This window comes from Capricornis sumatraensis, chromosome 15 (assembly GCF_032405125.1).
Source record: "Capricornis sumatraensis isolate serow.1 chromosome 15, serow.2, whole genome shotgun sequence".
Taxonomy (NCBI): domain Eukaryota; kingdom Metazoa; phylum Chordata; class Mammalia; order Artiodactyla; family Bovidae; genus Capricornis; species Capricornis sumatraensis.
The window spans coordinates 58,059,555-58,078,346 of NC_091083.1; the positions used below are offsets into that span (position 1 = coordinate 58,059,555).

General features: G+C 51.5%; 1 protein-coding gene across 3 annotated transcripts in view; it reads right to left on the reverse strand.

The window, feature by feature from the left end:
* Nucleotides 1-7,528: 7,528 nt before the first annotated feature.
* Nucleotides 7,529-18,792, reverse strand: part of OSBPL2 (oxysterol binding protein like 2) — a 35,901-nt gene continuing 24,637 nt past the window's right edge. Inside the window, exons 7-14 of one of the 3 annotated variants that reach the window (XM_068986976.1) lie at nucleotides 16,290-16,472; nucleotides 14,677-14,784; nucleotides 13,825-13,914; nucleotides 12,339-12,462; nucleotides 10,951-11,079; nucleotides 9,600-9,723; nucleotides 8,949-9,039; nucleotides 7,529-8,709 (exon numbers count right to left, since the gene is read on the reverse strand). In XM_068986976.1, the coding sequence (XP_068843077.1) occupies nucleotides 8,607-8,709; nucleotides 8,949-9,039; nucleotides 9,600-9,723; nucleotides 10,951-11,079; nucleotides 12,339-12,462; nucleotides 13,825-13,914; nucleotides 14,677-14,784; nucleotides 16,290-16,472 (952 nt within the window). In that variant the 3' untranslated portion in view covers nucleotides 7,529-8,606. The remainder of the gene's footprint in view (nucleotides 8,710-8,948; nucleotides 9,040-9,599; nucleotides 9,724-10,950; nucleotides 11,080-12,338; nucleotides 12,463-13,824; nucleotides 13,915-14,676; nucleotides 14,785-16,289; nucleotides 16,473-18,792) is intronic. The other 2 variants (XM_068986977.1, XM_068986978.1) reach the window with 2 other exon arrangements.

The following is an 18,792-nucleotide window of genomic DNA, read 5'->3' on the forward strand; positions in this document are numbered from 1 at the left end:
GGGACCGCGAACGGGGCGGGGGCACCTGCGGGGCGCGGGGCAAGGTGTCTCAGGTGTGCTGACCGTGCGGGACGCCAGGTTCCTAGACCTGGGGAAGTAGTTGCCGGCTAAGGGGAGGGGATGTCATCCCTGGGGGAAGGTGACTGCAGCCCTGGACTCAGGTGCGTGGTCCCAGCGTCCTCCCGACGAGCGATGGTCTCCTGGGAGCCCGTGCGACGCGCAACGCCGCTGCTCTGCGCCCCCAGACCCTCTTGAGAACTACCTTCCACCCTCCCTGTGCCCTGGGGGTCCCCCAGCCCCCGCAACAGTGACGGCGTGACTGTGTCACCATCCTCCCCGACCCCCTATAATCTGCCGACAAGGCTGCTCCTTCATTCCTTGTCTGGTGTGTAATGTGTAGTCTGAACCGAATGAAATCAGCTGTCCTGCACACACTGGAGGAGGGGAACGGAAGCGCTGCCCTCCCATTGCCTTTACTCCCCTTCACTTACACTTTGTAGTTTCTGCAGAGCAGCACACACCTGGAGCCCATGCTACAGATGATGTGTGACTCCCCAGGTTACAGTCAATGGGGTTGCAAGAGCAGGACACGACTTAGCTGGCCCCTACCACCAGCACCGCAGAGGAACCTGGTGGGCTACAGTGGTCCATGGGGTCTCACAAGAGCTCGCCACCACTTAGCAACTAAACCACCACCATCATCAATATGTAAAATCCATTTTAAAGCTTTTTTTTTAAGGTATAAAAGTGAAAACTATTCTTTTATTCAACACTGTTTTAAGATGTATCCATGTTGACACATGCAGCTCTAACCTAGTCTATCTTACCTCCTGTGTAACATTCTGATGGATAAAACACCACAAGTTCTGTACCCACTGCTTTGTGATCTAAAGAGTCTCTATTTTTTTTTTTTTTTTGGTTTGGAAAAATAGAGCTGGTTTTCATTTTAAAATATTTATGTTGATAAGAAATGTGTTTTTTAATTAATATTTTAAAATTTCTAATATGGTAAATATCCATAGATAAAACCCATGTATGCAAAAGCTCTATGGAGATCCTTGATAGTTTTTGAGAGTCTAAAGAGTTCCAGAGACCAAAGTGATGGGAACAGAGACCCGTGAAGAAATTCAGTGGCCTGTGACTGGGGTCACGACATCTGCAGCAGTGCCATCCGGCGTGCTCTGTGAAACCAGGAAGAAGACAGTAAGAAAACCACCTGGCTTCCCTGAGAAGGGACTGGCAGGCAGGGGTCAGTGTCCAAAGTCTTGGGAAGTGCAAAAGCTGCCAGCAGAGGCCACAGGGAAAGCAACTTTCTAGAACCTGAAGACACTTCTGGGCAGTGACTACAGTGGGGCCTCCAATGAGTACTTCCTTATACCAAACCAAGGGAGCTTGTGTCCTGGGAGGCTCAAAAGAGAAAGCTTTATACACTTTCACTGGTTTCTGTGAAAAACCAGTAAGGAGACAAGCTTCCGGCAGATGGCCATCATGGAGGCCAGTCCATGTGCCCCCACCCCCCACCCCTGCCCCAGTATGGACTCTGTGAACTGGGCCCCGCAGCAGAAAAGCAAACCAGTCCCTCTCCCTGAGCCTCGGCACCCTCCCCCAGGTGAAAGGCAAGGGGTGCAGTGACTGTGGGCACAGGGAGGGTCGACAAGGAAGCTGGCAAAGAAGTGCCCGGACATCTCCTAAGGAGGGTGTACAGATGGCCTGATGTGCAGGAAAGGATGGTGGACAGCATTATTCATAAGGGAAATGCAAATTAAAACACATGAATTCAGTTCGGTTCAGTTCAGTCGCTCAGTTGTGTCCGACTCTTTGAGACCCCATGAATCACAGCATGTCAGGCCTCCCTGTCCATCACCAACTCCTGGAGTTCACTCAGACTTACATCCATCGAGTCAGTGATGCCATCCAGCCATCTCATCCTCGGTCATCCCCTTCTCCTCCTGACCCCAATCCCTCCCAGCATCAGAGTCTTTTCCAGTGAGTCGACTCTTCGCATGAGGTGGCCAAAGTACTGGAGTTTCAGCTTCAGCATCATTCCCTCCAAAGAGATCCCAGGGCTGAACTCCTTGCAGTCCAAGGGACTCTCAAGTGTCTTCTCCAATGCCACAGTTTAAAAGCATCAATTCTTCAGCGCTCAGCTTTCTTCACAGTCCAACTCTCACATCCATATATGACCACAGGAAAAACCATAGCCTTGACTAGATGGACCTTTGTTGGCAAAGTAATGTCTCTGCTTTTCAATATGCTATCTAGGTTGGTCATAACTTTTCTTCCAAGGAGTAAGCATCTTTTAATTTCATGGCTGCAGTCACCATCTGCAGTGATTTTGGAGCCCCCCCAAAATAAAGTCTGACACTGTTTCCACTGTTTCCCCATCTATTTCCCATGAAGTGATGGGAGCAGATGCCATGATCTTAATTTTCTGAATGTTGAGCTTTAAGCCAACTTTTTCACTCTCCACTTTCACTTTCATCAAGAGGCTTTTTAGTTCCTCTTCACTTTCTGCCATAAGGGTGGTGTCATCTGCATATCTGAGGTTATTGATATTTCTCCCGGCAATCTTGATTCCTTCTTGTGCTTCTTCCAGCCCAGCGTTTCTCATGATGTACTCTGCATATACGTTAAATAAGCAGGGTGACAATATACACCCTTGACGTACTCCTTTTCCTGTTTGGACCCAGTCTGTTGTTCCATGTCCAGTTCTAACTATTGCTTCCTGACTTGCATATAGGTTTCTCAAGAGGCAGGTCAGGTGGTCTGGTATTCCCATCTCTTTCAGAATTTGTACAGTACTTGTCTTTTTTGTGACTGACTTTTGTCACTCAGCATAATGTCCTCGAGTTTCATCCATGTTGCAGCACGTGTCGGAATCCCCTTCCTAAGGCTGAGTAATCTTCCGCTGTAAGTATGTCTGCATCACGTTCTGCTTATGCGTTCATCAGGGCAGGAATGCTTGGGCTGTTTCCACGCCTCAGCTACTGTGAATAATGCTGTTGCGAACGTGACTTCCCAGGTGGAGCCTGTGGTAAAGATCTGCCTCCCAATGCAGGAGACATAGGAGACCCTGGTTTCATCCCTGGGTAAGGACAATCCCCTGGAGAAGGGAATGGCAACCCATTCCCGTATTCTTGCCTGGGAAATCCCATGGACAGGCTGCAGGCTGCGGTCCATGGGGTCGCAAAGTGCTGGACACGACTAAAGTGATTAAACACACACGAACATGACTGAACAAACATCCCTTCAAGGCCCTGCTTTCAGTTCTTTGGGGGTAAATACTCAGAATGGAATTGCTGGATCATATGGTAATTCTATCTTTAATTTTTTGAGGAACTGCCATACTGTTTGCCACAGTGGCTGTACCATTTCATTCCTACTAACAGTGCACAAATCTTCCTGTTTCTCCACATCCTTGCCCAAACTTTTTTTTTTTTTTTTAAATACTGGCCATCCTAATGGGTGTGGTATCTCATTGTAGCTTTGTTTTTCATTTCTCCAGTGATTAGTGATGTTGAGCATGTTTTCATGTGCTTATTGGCCATCTGTTTATCTTCTTTGGAAAAATGTTTATTCAAGTCCTTGCCTATTTTTAAATCAGCTTTTTTTGTTGTTATTGAGTTTTAGGAGGTCTCTGTATATTCTAGATATTAATCTGTTATCAGATGTTTGATTTGCAAATATTTTCTCCCACTCTTTGGGTTGCCTTTTTACTCTGATGTTAGTGTCTGAGGCACAATATATGTTTAAATTTTCATGAAGCACAACTTGCTTATTTTTCTTCTCTTGTTACCTGTGCCTTTGGTTTTATAGCCAAGAAATAATTGCCACATCCAAAGTTGTGAGCTTAGTGTTCTATCTTTTCTTCTAAGAATTTATTGTTTAGGTCTCACATTTAGACCTTTGATACATTCTAATTTTTGTAAATGGTGTGAGGTCAGGGTCAACTCCATTCTTTTGCATACGACTATCCAGTTTTTCCAGCACCATGTGTTGAAAAGACAGTCCCTCCTCTCTTGAACCTTGCTATTAAACTATATATGTTGATAGTGTTGATGGTTACAAGATGGAATGTCAACTGTACACAAGGGTGAGTATCACTGTGTGTCAAGGTTTGAATTCCACTTCCTCCACTCACCTGCTGTGAAGCCTCAGGCAAGCCCATCTCCCTGTACCCCCTCTTCCTCCTCAGTGGATGGGAATGGATGGTAATTTTGGGGCTAAGCACCCAGGACAGCAGGCTCAGGCTCTGGCAGGCCTGGGTGCTCCGCGGTCCCCATCGTCAGACATGGTGGCCATGGTGGAGGCCCCACCTCTACGTACGTGGGCATTCCCAGGGGAGGCCCGGAACTCTTGTGAATACTGGATAGCTCACCCTTCTGGAAAGCACACAGCCACTGGGCACCTAGAGCAGCGGTCGGGCACAGGGACCACCAAGTCAAGCTGGCTGACACTGTGTTCTGGGTATTTCATTGCTTCTGGCAATGGGCTCCAGCCCCCGGAGAACCCAGACCCCTTCCTCCATCTTACGTGCCCCTTAGCCCCCTCTTCACTGTAACAAGAGTTTTCTGAAACAATCTGTTTGCTGGGTCAGTCCTACAGGACTACAGTCCAAACGTTTGTCGCCTGGTCTCCAGGACACGTCCACAGCCAATTTGCAGTCCTTTCCAGAGAGGCCAGAGCAGCAGACAGTGAAGAAGTGTTCAGTCCAAAACAAATGTCAGCTGCCGCCCTTTGCAACGAATCTCTATTCAAAACCAGGGTTTAACATCTATCTCCACTGACCTGTCCAGTCCTCCCCCCAAATCTGCGAATGACTGATTCCGTTTACCTGGATGAACACTGACAGTTACTACATATTATAAAATTATGACAATAAAGCTACTTCATTACGTGTTTCTTGCCTGACCTTTTCCTGCTGCATGGATAGGATGAACTGTGCCTGCAGCGATGGAGGGAGGACCCTGTGTGTTGTCACCCTCTGCAGAGACCAGGGAGCCCTTTGCCAAGCCTCTGGTCCAGGACAGCCAGTTCAGAGAGGGAGAGGAACAGGGCCTCCAGTCAAAGGCTGACTGTCCAGGAAGCTTGTACCAGGAGATTTGGAAATGGTGTCTTCAATTTGTGAAACCCTTATGCTGAGAACACACAGGATAGTGAAGCCCAAAGATGACGAAGATTGAGGGAAAGGCCCCCTAATGTCCTGCAGCGGGTTACAGGCCCTGCTGTCAAGGGACCCGATCTTCATCCCCACTTTGGACACAGGAAGGTCCTTCAGAACATGAAACCAGGTTCAGCAGGAACTTTCTGTTGACTGGACTCTCCTGTGGGGCCAACAGCTCCCCTCGGGCCACAAGGCTTCACTGAGCCGGCCCTCCCCTCCTGGCACAAGGGTCGACAGGATGCGGGAGCTATCCTCGCTTCTGATTTTTGAAAGCTTGTTAACATTGTAAATGGCAACCCACTCCAGAATTCTTGTCTGAAGAACCCCATGGACAGAGGAGCCTCGCAGACTCCTGCATCCATAGGGTCGCAAAGTTCAGACAGGACTGAAGTGACTTAACATTAGGATTGTAAATGATGTCTTCCTGGTGGATGCTCGAGGCGTACTTGTTTTCCTCCTGAAAGAAAGCCACCTGCTGCGGCAACCTGAGGGGCTGGGTGGCTGGAAGATTCTGGGCCTTTCTCTCATTCTGTTCTGATTTCCTGGCCTCGGGGCCTGAGAAGGATGGCGACACCTCTGACTGGACACCTCCACACTCACTGCAACGGGTGGTGAGCAGCATCAGCAAGGGCTGTCCAGACACCCAGAGGCCGTCAGCGCTGGGCTAGGTGCTTCTCCCCGAGTGTCGAGCAGGAGGATCCTTTCAGGAGCCCCAGCATCATCTCTGGGGACAAGGTCTGAAAGGGAGATGCTGCTGAGAACACAGTCAGAGCTGATCCTCGGGGCCCTGCTGGTGCCATTGCCAGCTCCGTTTGCCTGGGGAGGCTGTGATGACACCTGGTCATGTGTGGCCAATGCCCTTCACAGACCTGTGAGCCTATGAAGGAGCAAAGGTCAGCCTGGCACCTTCGTTTTCCCCTCACAGAGCCACCACACTGTGGAGTGGAGGGGCCTCGCCTTCACGGAAGCCTGCAGTGGCCAAACACAAGCACTGCCTATGAGGGCTGGGCCTGCTTCTCTGATGCCTTCTTGTGACTGGGGGCCACGCCCAGTGAGAACCCTGCCAGTGCTGGGGCGGCCCTGACCCTTGACCCCAGGGGGAATAGCACCCCACCTGGAAGGGACCAGCCTGTGTGGCTCAGGGACCCAGACACTGCATTGGCCCCAGCCCCGGATGGCCTGTGAAGTCTGGTCAGCTCCAGTGTGCATGCCGCAGGTCCATCAGCCACCATGTCGTCTGAGTGGCCAGCTCCCCAGTGGCTCTCAGAACTGTTCAATGAATCAACAGACACAGAACTGAACCTTCAGAGGGAGCAGAATCAAAGCCTGAAGGTCTTTGGATGAAGTGGGCCCTACTTTTCATCCCACAAGGACATTCCAAGTTATAAGGTTGATCTGAAAACCACCCAGGCCCTCCATCCAAGCCACGATCACACACTGGGGCCCCACTACAAGGCCATGCCTTCCACACACTGGTCATGGGGGGTCGTCTCTAAAAAGCAAATCTCATGGAAACACTCTTTTATTAGAGAGACCCCTGACGTCCCAGTGCATCACGGTGGCCAAGCTGAGAGGCAGCTCTGGTGCGTGTTGAAAACTCGTGTCACCCACGCTTTAGGGTCCCAGGCCATCCTGCCCTTTCTCCTTCCACTTGAATCGAGCTTGAAGGAAGTGGTGGTGGGGACTACGCTGTGGGATCTGACCTCGGGGAGGATCCAGGGATGCAGATGAAAGTGTTGGTCGCTTAGTCATGTCCAAATCTGTGCGACTCCACAGACTGTGTAGCCTGCCAGGCTCCTCTGTCCATGGGATTCTCCAGGCAAAAATACAGAAGTGGGTTGCCATTCTCTTCTCCAGAGGATCCTCCTGACCCAGAGACTGAACCTGGGTCTCCTACACTGCAGGCAGATTCTTTACCATCTGGGCCTGCACGAAAGTCCTCAGAGATGCAAACCTTGCAGCAAATTACCGGAGTGGTGAGAAACAGGACAATCCGTGAAAGCTGTCAAACTGCCCTCAACACCACCACTCTAAACGTGCCCCGGGTCCCCCAACCTTACATTCCCCATAGGAGTAGTCTGTTTCAGTTCCCGGCCCCCACCAGGGGCACAGGGGTCCTGATGCTAATGACCAGGTGTGTCAGCACCTCCTCTCTGCGGAACCTGACACCACACGTGCCTGGGGCCTCCATGTGGTCTGGGGGCCTCTGCACGTTCCAGGGACCCAGCTTGGGTCCCGCCAGGCAGATGCCCTGGAACTCGACCGTGGCATCATGCCTCCAGAGTCCAAAGCTACAGAATCAAGCCTTCAGAACAAGGGTTCACTTTTAAAAGTGTTTTAATTACAAATGTGGTTTTGAAGCCAGGACACACAATGCCGACACCCTCTTGCTGAGAACCCACACTGTGTACAGCTGCGTGTGTGTGCACGCATGCGCTCGTGCACGCCTGCACACGGCAGATTGTCTTCGATTCAAAGAGCTCTGCCACAGCCAGTGGTGTTGGCATCTCTACAGAAAGTAAACAGTCACAGGGTGTACATGTGTGCAGAGGCGGACACGCACAGCGGCGAGGACACCCCGAGGTGGGCCACACATGCATGACAGGAACACGAGTGCTGCAGGGACAGGTCGACTGCCGTGCGTGCGGGACTCACTCTGTGTGAGGGCGTGGCCTGCAGCGAGGGGGAGCCCCAGGGACCAGAGGGCTAGGAGCCATCTGGGAACTACTGGTCAGAGTTTCTTGCCACCCTCGTTGTCATGGTAATGCTTCATTTTGGACAGTGTCAAGTGGTGATTAATGCCTATCTTGCTCTTCAGCAAAGTATTATTCAAGTAGTTTGAACTTAAATATTTTCAAAGTAATCTTTACATTATTGAAGATTGATAAAAAATACAAACTCTGACAACTTTTCATTTCATTCAATCGACTGCTTTGAAAACCTCCACTTCTGTGTTACTGTGATCTAGAAAGCAATTCCTGGCCTGTATAAGGCTCCTGGTGGCACTTTTCTCAAGATCCATCTTTTCCTGTTACTGGTTCAGATTTAAAATACTTTCAGAAACCCTTTGCCACTGCATCACGAAGAGGAATATGGACCCTTCCCATTACTTCCTTTATTTATAACTTTTTGTAATGAAGAGGGTGCTGTACTCTACACCAGCCCAGCTCGTCCTGTCACATAAAGGGAACTGTAAAGACTGTTCCTTCCCAAACCTTAATGGAAACATGATGATCCCAAGGGAAGTTTTATGAAGAGGCTGCAACAGTAGTAAAATGTTTGGCAATCAAAAGTTAATTAGAATTAAATCCTCAACCAGGGACGGTGCGATCTCCATGAACAGTCATGAGAAAAGCTGGTTTCTGCCGTGGCGGAAGCTCAGAGCAGCCGCTTGACAGAGTCCAGCCTCCAGGTCTCCGGGTCTGGGGGCCGGTCTGGCCTCTCAGTAGATGTCGGGGCAGCCTGAGAAATCCCGCTCGAAGTAGCCCCCCGCGTACAGCCAGTCGGGGGTCCCAGTGTAGGGGTTACTGCCTCGGTGAAACCACCTGTGACACAGAGCAGGCGGTCAGGAGGCCGGTTCTCCACTTGGGATCATGGCCCCTCCAGTTAGCATCGCCACCGTGCATGTCATCTCACGTGCAGCCCAGGCTGCAAGCCGCCATCTTGTGGGACACGGGGTAGCTTCCGCTCAGCCCCAGGAGGGCCTGCAGCCCCTCCTTACTGCCCCCAGGTGGGTGGGTCTGTGTCTCCCCCGCCCCATCCCCGCGGCCGCTGGGTGCCTCACCGTGTCTGCCACTCAGCCTCCTCCCGGGCCCGCTCCCTCCGGGCCTCCCTCTGCTTCTCCTCCAGCCGCTCCTTCTCCTGGCTTGCCAGATCTAGGTGCAAGCACGGGGCAGGTCAGGGACCAGGGCGATAGGCAGAGGTGAGGCTGAGAAAGTGGGTGAAGGACACCCCACACACCCTCCACCCAACCCCAGGGGGGAAGTCACACACAGGGAACCATAGGCAGTAAGTGTGTGGGAAGCCAGACCCAAGCCCATGGCCAGGCCCAGACCCCAGGGCAGCCAGCAGCCCACAGAGGGGCTGTGGGGTAGGACAGGCACTGGGGAGGACCCTCCACACCAGAGACTTCCAAATAACAACTTCTGAAATGTAACCTTACTGTCTATTGAACCTAGTAAGAAAAGTGGGGACTTGTATAATATTTTGTATATACTGTCTTTCATTTCATTTTTCTAGTAACTTAATCTTATTTTATTTATAAAAGAAGTGGCCTGCAGCAAACTAGAAGGTTTACAACTCTTCCCCACAGACGGTTTGAGAAGCACGCCGAGAAGATGTGACGTGTGTTCAGTTAACAGGGATATGTTCCTTCCCCGCACCACCCGCGTGGCCAGGGCTGGGCGCCCAGTCAGCCCCCGATGCGAACACGCACCCATGTTGCCGTTCTCCATGCCACGGATGTCGGGGCGTAGCCGGCAGTCGGTGGGGGCCAGGATCTTCTCCATGCCCGTCTCCAGCTCATTGAGACTCACTGTGAAGCTAGTGAAGTTGTACATCTGCGGGGCAGGCACAGAGGCGTTACTATAAATGATACCCTTTTCCACACTTGCCTGGGTCTCCTCAGGGGCTCATCCTCTCCACCCCTACAGGAGGCACCCAGATTCTCACTGTGACATCTGACCTGCACGTCTGTCTCCTCACGCCCCAGGGGTCTGAGAGGAATCTCTACCTCAACCCCTCTGTGGTGGGGTCTGCTGCCTCCTGATACCCAGACCTGGGGACTTGCCTCCCTCCAGCCACTTCTGCTCTGGCCCTGAAGCCTATGTCCACAAGCGGCTGGAGGGGCCCCTGGTCCCTCAAATGACCCCACGGGTCCCCACGTCATGCACAGTAAGAGAGGAGATTGGACCCTGGCTGCTCCCCGGCCCAAATGCGGCCCTACGGCCAATGGCCCTAGCTCCCTAGTCCTTGCTCCATGTACCCATGTCCCCAGGAGGCCCACATCCAGCCCATCAGACCAGTCACTCTGCTGTGTGGGGCTGGGGTCCTTGCCCATCTGTCCTCAGGCTCTACTCCCAGGGACCTGGACCCACCTACTCCAACCCAGTAAATGTTCACTGAACCAAAGAAACGAGTGTGATTTCTAGTTTTTCCTGTGTGTGTGTGTGTATATGATTTTTAAACAGAAGCTTTTTCTCTATTATCTTATAATTTGTATTCCACTGAAACTGCAGTAGTGGCTGTGCTGAGATAATTTATCGCTGAATGTTCGTTTCCTTTATTTTGCACAGGCTGTGGCTTTGCTTAAAGGATGTGACAAAAAATTTTTAAAAATCTATGGTACACTGTATATATATTTTATATATAAATAATATAAAATTTATAATATATTAAAATGAAATTTACTATGTATTTATAATTATTTTATATAAACATTACTGTATGTAATCTAATAATTTTACCACAGGTAACAAAATTATAAGCACAATTTTCAATTTTATCATAGGTAACAAAATTATAAGTGCAGTTTTCCAAAACAAATATCAAAATGCATTTAAGGACTGAAATTGACAAGTCAGAAAAATTCTCTCAAAACCGGTTTGGAAACCCTTTTGGTCAGACACAGCTGGTGTAGACACAGGGTTCTCAGTGTAACCAGGTCCTGAGGTGTGTGTGGATGCCTAAGCTGAGTGCTGATGGGTGGGGGTCATAGGGGTCAGAGGGCAGGGAGCCCCGAGGGTGACAGGATGACTGGGAGCCTGGCTAGGGCCGGAGGCACAGACCTGAGCGGAGTTGGGGGGCCGGGTATTGACTCTCCAGAGTAGCTTGCTGCCTGGAATGACCTGCACCGTTTCCTGAGACTCGGGCACAGTGTCCGCCACATCGCCATCAGCCTTCTCGGGGCCGTCGTCCTGAAAGACACAGCACCCACTGCCTCCGGAGCCCTGGCAGACCCTCCCAATCCCCCGAGAGGGCAGCAGACACCACGGTCCTGGTAGGGGGGCCCGTGTGGCCTCCTGAGCATGACTGGATGGGGCAACACCTTCTCAGGCAGCCAAGGGCGCCCCCAAGTGGTCCTCTCCCCCCACGCTGCCCTTCTGCGCACGTGGTGACTTCAGGGTGTCTCAGCGTCTCTAAACTAAGCCCTCGCTTGGGGTCACATCTCAATAGAAAAGTACAACTGCTACTTCCTTTTCAAAAGCAGTGGGACCTGGAGAAGAAGAGTGGCTTTCAGTTAGCTGTGAGGGAGATACTTAATTACAACAGGCACAGCCTGGCAGTCTTCCCTGCCTGCAGGTTATGCGGTGTGGCGCCAGAAGCTAAGTGAAAACACAGGGCAGCGGTCTGCGCCCCCATGAAATGCTCCCTCCTTGGGACACCACCCCGAGGGGCAACACAGGCAAGCAAACGTACTAAACATGTCAGCAAACAGATTTAACATCTGCTCTATGGTCTTCAAATGGAACTTTACTTTTTTTTTTTTTTAGTTTAAAGGAGTATTTTTAGAAAAGATGTCTAATAGCACCTGTGAAATATTACAATATAAAAACCAACAGGGATGTCCCAGGCAGTCCAGTGGCTAAGACTCTGAGCTTCCCCTATAGGGGGCACAGGTGTGACCCCTGGTCAGGGAACTGAGTTCCCAGATGCCACATGCCTCGTGGCTTGGTCAAAAACAAAACAAGAAATAATAACAATCTCAGCAGAAGTTGAATATTCTGTGAAACAGATATTGAACACCTCAGGTTTGGTACATTCTAATTTATCATCTAGAAAAACATGACACTTCTTTTGAACTACTGCCGCTAGTTTTAGGCTCAAGAAGAACTAGTCTTAAGATGATCATTCTTGGGTTTTATCACCTGGAACTCAGAACCAGAAATGCAGAAAGGACATCCACTTGCTCGTCTACTGGGTCTCAGCTAACAAGGTGCAGGGACAGGAGAGGTATCAAGAAATATCCAGAAGGAAATGGAGGCACCCTCTGATTCTGCCAGGTAGGGGGGTGGGTAGAGGTACCCCAGCGCCTGGCCATCCAGAATCAGGCGGACAAGCACCCTCGCTCTGAGAGACAGATTCTGTAATCCATCCCCTCCAGCTGGACCATAAAGGCACTGCCTGGCCAGGCCCCCTCACCCTCGCTGGGGACTTCCCCACGGCAGCCCCGTACCGGTTTCATCTTCCGCAGGGAGTCCCCTCTTCTCTCCTGCTTCCTGAAGGACTCGTACGCGACAGGGTCTATGCCCCACAAGCACTCCGTCCACTTGCCATAGATCATGAAGAGCTTCTTTTTGCTGGAGGGAAAAGGAATTTTTAAAAGCAAGTAACAGTGATCATTAACCATTCATCCAAACATGCAGCACCCTAACTTGACCCAGAATCAATCCTCATCGTCAGTCTTCTTGTAAACCCTAAGATACTGCTGGTGCAAACATGCAGACAGAAAGTTCCATTTCAGTATAGCCACTCACAGCTTTCAGACTAACTCTTCACACTCCTTTGCCAAAGCAGGAAAGAGAAAACAAGGGTACAAGAAACTGAAGGGCTGCGGGAGGCAGATGGGGTGAGAACAAGTGTGTAACGTAATACCCTGTGAGCCTGATTGTCATTTTTAAAATACACTACATCTTTAAGTACCGCGTGTCCTGCAGCCCCTTCTCTATATGTCCTATAAACAACCCTCCGCACATACAGCTGCCGCTGCCTCTTCAGCTCCATAACCTGGAGTCAGACCCCCATCGCTGTCCGCCCACAGCCTCCAGAGAGGGCGCTCTGCCTGATTCCCAAGGAACAACGCATGCTGTGCCTTGTTCTCCTTTCCTGCATCTTCCTAGGTGAGCAGGGAGTTGCCCATGTGCTCCTGGAAGGCTGTGCTGGCAGCCGAGGGCCATGCTGGGAGGGCACCTGTGCCTCAGAGGTTGGGCCTGGAGGGTGGCAGGTGGAGACACATGGCCGGTCCTGTGTGTCCAATTTGGGACGGAAAACCAGAAACTCGGAGCGGGGCTGGTGCAGGTGGGTGTCCACTGCTGCAGCCCATGTCTGTGAGCCAGCTGACTGCGGTCTCTCTCTGGGCTGACTCCGCAGGGCTGGTCAATGCCAATCCCCCTATCAGGACTGCTGTCCTGTGAAGCCACATGCCAAGTCCCAAAACATTTCAAGGGGCGAAGTGGTCAGAGTCCTAGGTCTAAGGGATTTGAACAGGTGAACATCTGCCACCCAACAGAGTGCAGAGCAAAAGCACCCGCTGCTTTACACTAGGACAATTTCTACCATGAAAATGTACATATTTTAGGAGCTGAAAGGAATCTTATGGCTGTTATGTGGTCCAAGTTACTTGATGGAAAAAAAGAGAGAGAAACTGAGACCCAACACATAGCGTAACTAACCCAAAGCGGAGAAGAATCCCCCAAACTTGTTAAAATACTACTGGTCATTTCTCTGCTCACAGAAACTTGAACAAGTCCCACATTTCCCGACAGGAACAAAAAAATCATGTGGAAAAGGATGCCCGTAAATGAGTGTTTGGGTCTTGCCTGACAACCATACTGAGCCCAGCAGAGAGAGTGAAACATGAGGTCAGATTCTAAAACCATGACTTCTGCAGAAGACGCATGCACGAACTGGGCACCTGTGACCTGACCTGCGCGGGGATCTACCTTTTGTCTTGAATGTACCCCTCCACTTTGTGAAGTTCTTTCCCAAACAGTCCACATGGTTTAAAGTGAAGCACACACTTATCTCCAGTCCTGCAGGGAAGACAAACACAGGCTTCTGTTGTGGATGGGAAATGTCCAGAAAAGGCGAATCGAGGGGGTAGGGAAAGAGAGAAGGAGAGAGAGATGGAGGGGGAGATAGAGAGGGAGAGACTGAGAGTGAGGGGAAGATGGGGAGATAGCAGGGGAGAGAAGGGAGCAAGCAAGAGCTCGTACAAGGGGCTCCCCAGGGCGAGGCAGCATCAGGACCTCATGGATGGCGCAGGGACCTTTCCAGGGGACAGAAAGCTTCGAGTACTGCCTGGTGCTGATGGTTACACAATTCGGTAGATTTACTAAAAGTCATTTACATGTCTACTTTAAATGGGTGGATTTTATGACATGTAAATTATATCTTAACAAAGCTGTTAAAAAACAAAGCAAACCAGCCATGAACTTCTAGGAATAAGGCCTGACAGACTGGACAGTGGCCACTGCTTTCACCGGAAAATCACACCATTCTTGAGTGTAGTTTAGAACTCCAAACCAAATCAACCATTGCGACTAAAAACACAGAAATAACAACACGGAGCACTGACGATGACTTTGACCAGTGCTGGCCAGAATCAGACCCAACTGCACCACGGGTGGTGTCTCACGGTCAGCATGGCCCGTCCGGAAGCTGAGCGCACTGGGGACCAGGGAGGGCATTAGGGAGCTGAGGGCGGCATGAATACACAGCTGAACGCCAGTGGCCAGTGCCCTGGGTGCCCCATCGCCACCCTGACTCGCAGCATCTCAGCATGGGCCCGTTACCTGTGGTTTAAAATCTCCACTGTCCCATACTGCTCTATCCAGAGCTTGCCGATAATCACGTTGTGGACACAGCACGTAGGGTTGGTCCAGGTGTATGCCTCCTTATGTCTGAAATACGCCAGAGAACAGAGATACCGCGTGACCCTAGAAGCCAAGCCCCAGACAGAATCACACCATAATGGACTGAAAGCTGCAGAAGGGCATAGCACAGCTTTGAACTCCCGAGTGGCGGCTACGTCTTTAGCATTCATTTGAAATGTCCTTTGTAGACAAGTTAATCAGCAATAAAAGGCTCCAACAAAGGCAAGAGGTTTCCTGTGAAGCTGTCAACAGAACAGCCCCCCTACCCATCCCTGCCCTGCCCTGTGGGAACCACGAGGTCCCTAGCGAGCCTGGGCCCTGGCCTTCTGGGGCCGATATGAGGCGGGGTGGGTCCTGGGGTGCAAATGCCTTTCCCATCAGTCAGGCCTCTTGCTCCCTAGGTGGGCTTCCTCAAGGAGAAAAGAAACCTCACAAACGGGCGGGGAGTGGAGGGCCAGACCCATGTCTCAAGGGAGGCTGTGTCAGAGCCACAGTTGAGGGCAAAAACCGGCCCAGGGCACAAGCATTTCACGAGGAACACTGGGAACTTCTTGAATGTCCTGGGAACCCAAAGCGTTCACAGACAAGCCTTGTGACTCTGCAGGTCCCGGTGCCCTGCCCCTAAAAGTCAAGAGCGGGTGACCAGGAGGGGCTGCCCTGGTCTGCCCTGAGATGCAGGGGTCTGGGATGGAGACTGGGGAGCCCATACTCCTCTGGCCAAGTGGGGCTCACAGGAAACACAAATGCCATACAAAGCTCCCACAGAGCTGCAGGCAGCGAGGCTCGTGCTTCAGGGAGCCGGCTGTGCCCCTTGGCCTGGACCGTCCACAACGGGTTTGCAGTGCCAGGAGGCTGCTAGAGACTCGGTTTCTGCCTGGAGGGTCTTTGATCAACGTCAGATTGGGCATGTCTGGATTTAAATAGATTTAAAGGTATGCACACATCCTTGAAGATGGCCCCTCCATTCTCCTCCCCTCCTGGAGTTCAGACCCTCGACCAGCACATAGGCTGTGGTCACTTCTGAGGTCAGGTGATGAAGGACACGTCTATCCTGGGGCACCCCTCCTTGGTCCCTAGCTCTGGGGGGTGCCCGTGTCCGGCTGTACAGCTGTGCAGAACAGGGGGGCGGCAAGCAACCCAGGCCTCCGCCAGTGGCCAGGGAAGGGAGTGCGGGAGCAGAGGCTCTGCCTGGTTGTCTCCAGGGGTTCGTCCAGCCCGCACCCCAGCTGCACCAGCACAGAACCCCAACAGAGCCCCCACATCACCCCCAACACCACGCGAGGACAGGACTACTTCAGGCTCTGAGCTGGGCTGTCTCACAGCAGGGGATGACGACCACGACCAGGGACTGAACCGCAGAGACCAGGGGAGAAAAAACAGGACCCAACCCAACCCTGTGAGGAGCACACCCTCTGCCCCAGGAACCACCGCCCCAGCGAGGCCTCCAGGCTCCCTGGAGGAGGGTCCTGCGCTGCAAGGCTGCCTGCCTGGCAGAACACCACGAACCCTGCACCGCACAGCTCCCCACTCACTTGAGCAGCTCCAGTGTGATGGTGCCGCGGGGCTCTGCTTCCACGCTCTTCCCCCAGAACTTAAGCTTCGGATAGATGGAGCCATGAAATAGGAAGTCCTGGTGGAGGCCCTCCGAGTAGAAAGCACTGATCGGGGGGTGGTGGCTGACCTGCTCGGATATGAATCTGAACCCTAAGTCTTCCCTGGAAGCAAAAATGAGGAAAAGAAAGGAAGGGGAGGGAGAGACAGCCAAAGGACCTTGTAAGTGACAGCAAAGCCGATAAAGTCAGTCCCGCACCTCCCTCCCCAGGGAAACCCACAGCTCAGCACCTGCATGTGGGGTGGAGGACCCACAGAGTCCCTGACCCCCACATCTGGGAGGGGTGCTGGGGTAAGCGGACTACACGTGCTGTTACACAAGGCAGAAACATTCAACACGGCTCTCCAATGTCACACTTGGCCTAATGCTGACCACACACACACACACACACACACACACTGTGCCCCCGGGGCCATCATCAACACACAAAACAAGCAACTGTGCGGAGAGGCCTCCTGCCCTGACGCCCTGCCCACCCCGGTGCTCTTAGGACCAGCGACTCAGAGGCCTGACAGTAAACTGTCACCTGAGTTCTCGAGGGACACCCACTGCCCAGTAAACCCAGAGGAGGACTGTCCAGCCTTTTTTCAAGGCTCCCAGGATGTTTGTGATGAAATGTCTTATGCCCCAAGATATTCCTGGCCAGGAAATAGGATTTTTAGTACACTCTCTTTTTCAATAAAAATGTCAGTTTTTAATTGTTCCAGAACTCTGAATACACCTACAGCTATAGTCATTAAAAATTATAAAAGCTCAACCACATAATTACTAACTTAACTGGAATCAGAATTTCCAATCATTACAGAGGAAGGAAAGTTGAAAAATTAGATTTTAAAAGGTTGCATACCAAGGTATGTAATTTACAAAATGAATACTTGTCTAAGAACAGAAAGTGTTATTTTTAGTTATCCATGAGCAAGCTCTAGGGACAAAACGATACTGGTGAGTGGCCAGTTTAGTTACATTGCCCAAACAGGAAGATGGCTGTCTCACACGCGTGGCATGCGGCAGACACTGGAAGCGTGACTGGGAAGTTGCAGCCTGACACGAGTGTAGAGAGTGTGTCAGTGTTCCCTACGAGTCTGTGAGGCTAGTTCAGCCCTGAACTATGCTCTGAAAGAGACGGACACTGGGCTGTTGCTACATTCAGCGCCTTGGAGGGCTTGCATGCTTTTAATCCCCCTGCTTACTTTCTGTTGTCTGGACTCTTAATGTACTATCCTTTGATTTCTCTTTTCTGATATTTCAATGATGCTTTTAATATGCACAAATGCCGAAAACTCTCTAACAGCTACATAAGGGCAGAATCTCGAATACTGGACCAGAGTATGCTGACCAGAGGGAGGGAGCTCTTGCTCGAGAGGAGTATCTAGGAACATCTACACGAATTCCAGATACAAGTGCCCCCCTGAGACTGACCCTCAGGCCAGCCTTCCCCTGCCTGGGCTTCAGCTTCCCTGTTTCTCAAAGGAGAGGGCTGTGCCTTATGGTCCCTCTTGCTGTGACCTGCCGCAGCCCCAGACCACCTGCTGCACTCCTGTCGTTTACAAGGTCCCTGGAAGCACACAGCATGCTTTCTCCCAACTCATCTGGCTTTCTCGAAGAAAATGAGATGTGGAGAAGGGGTCCTCCAGCACCCAGTGCCAGCCAGCCTCTAAAGCACACTAAAACCCAGGAGGACCCCCACACAGGCCCTGTGCGCGGAGGGGCCACTGCTGAGCCATCCAGGACGAGCCAGAAAAGGTGGAATCTGAAACTGGCATGAATGCTGCCTCCCCACCTGGGAAGAGATGTACGTGCAGGCTGCCTGCATCACTAAGATGACAACTCCTCCCCGGATGGTCTGAAAGCAGTGCTGACAGGCACACCTCCGCACACACTGTAAACTCCGACACGTCTGAAGGGCCCGTTCTCAGCCGCCTAGCACCCCCACACCCCAGCATCATCTACTCACCACTGGAAAGACTCAGCCATTAACAACACATGCACAGAAGGACCCAAGAACTACAGCCAGAAGTCTGTGGTTCTTTGACTCCAAGATTAGTCACACAATACACCAGTGTTTTATAAAGATGCTGCAAATTACAGCAGGCCACACAGACACGCCCCCACACAAGCACCCAGCAGCTCTACACCCCACCGTCCCCTCTCTGTCCCTGAACCTAAGCTAAACGACATGTAGGTTAGATCCTGAGCCTAAGCCACATGTTCTGGCCATCCCCTCTCCATTCCTGAGCCTAACGCAGTCTTCGGTTTTCAACTCGGTTTCTCACGAGAGTTCTGTTATGCCATTAACACAACACCTCTCTAAAGTGAACAATTTTTCCACCCACAGGAGCCCCTCAATTCAGCCAACTGGAGACATCCATGCTGCACAAGGACCCTCCTCATCCGTCACCAAAGTCCTGTGCCCAAGACACCAC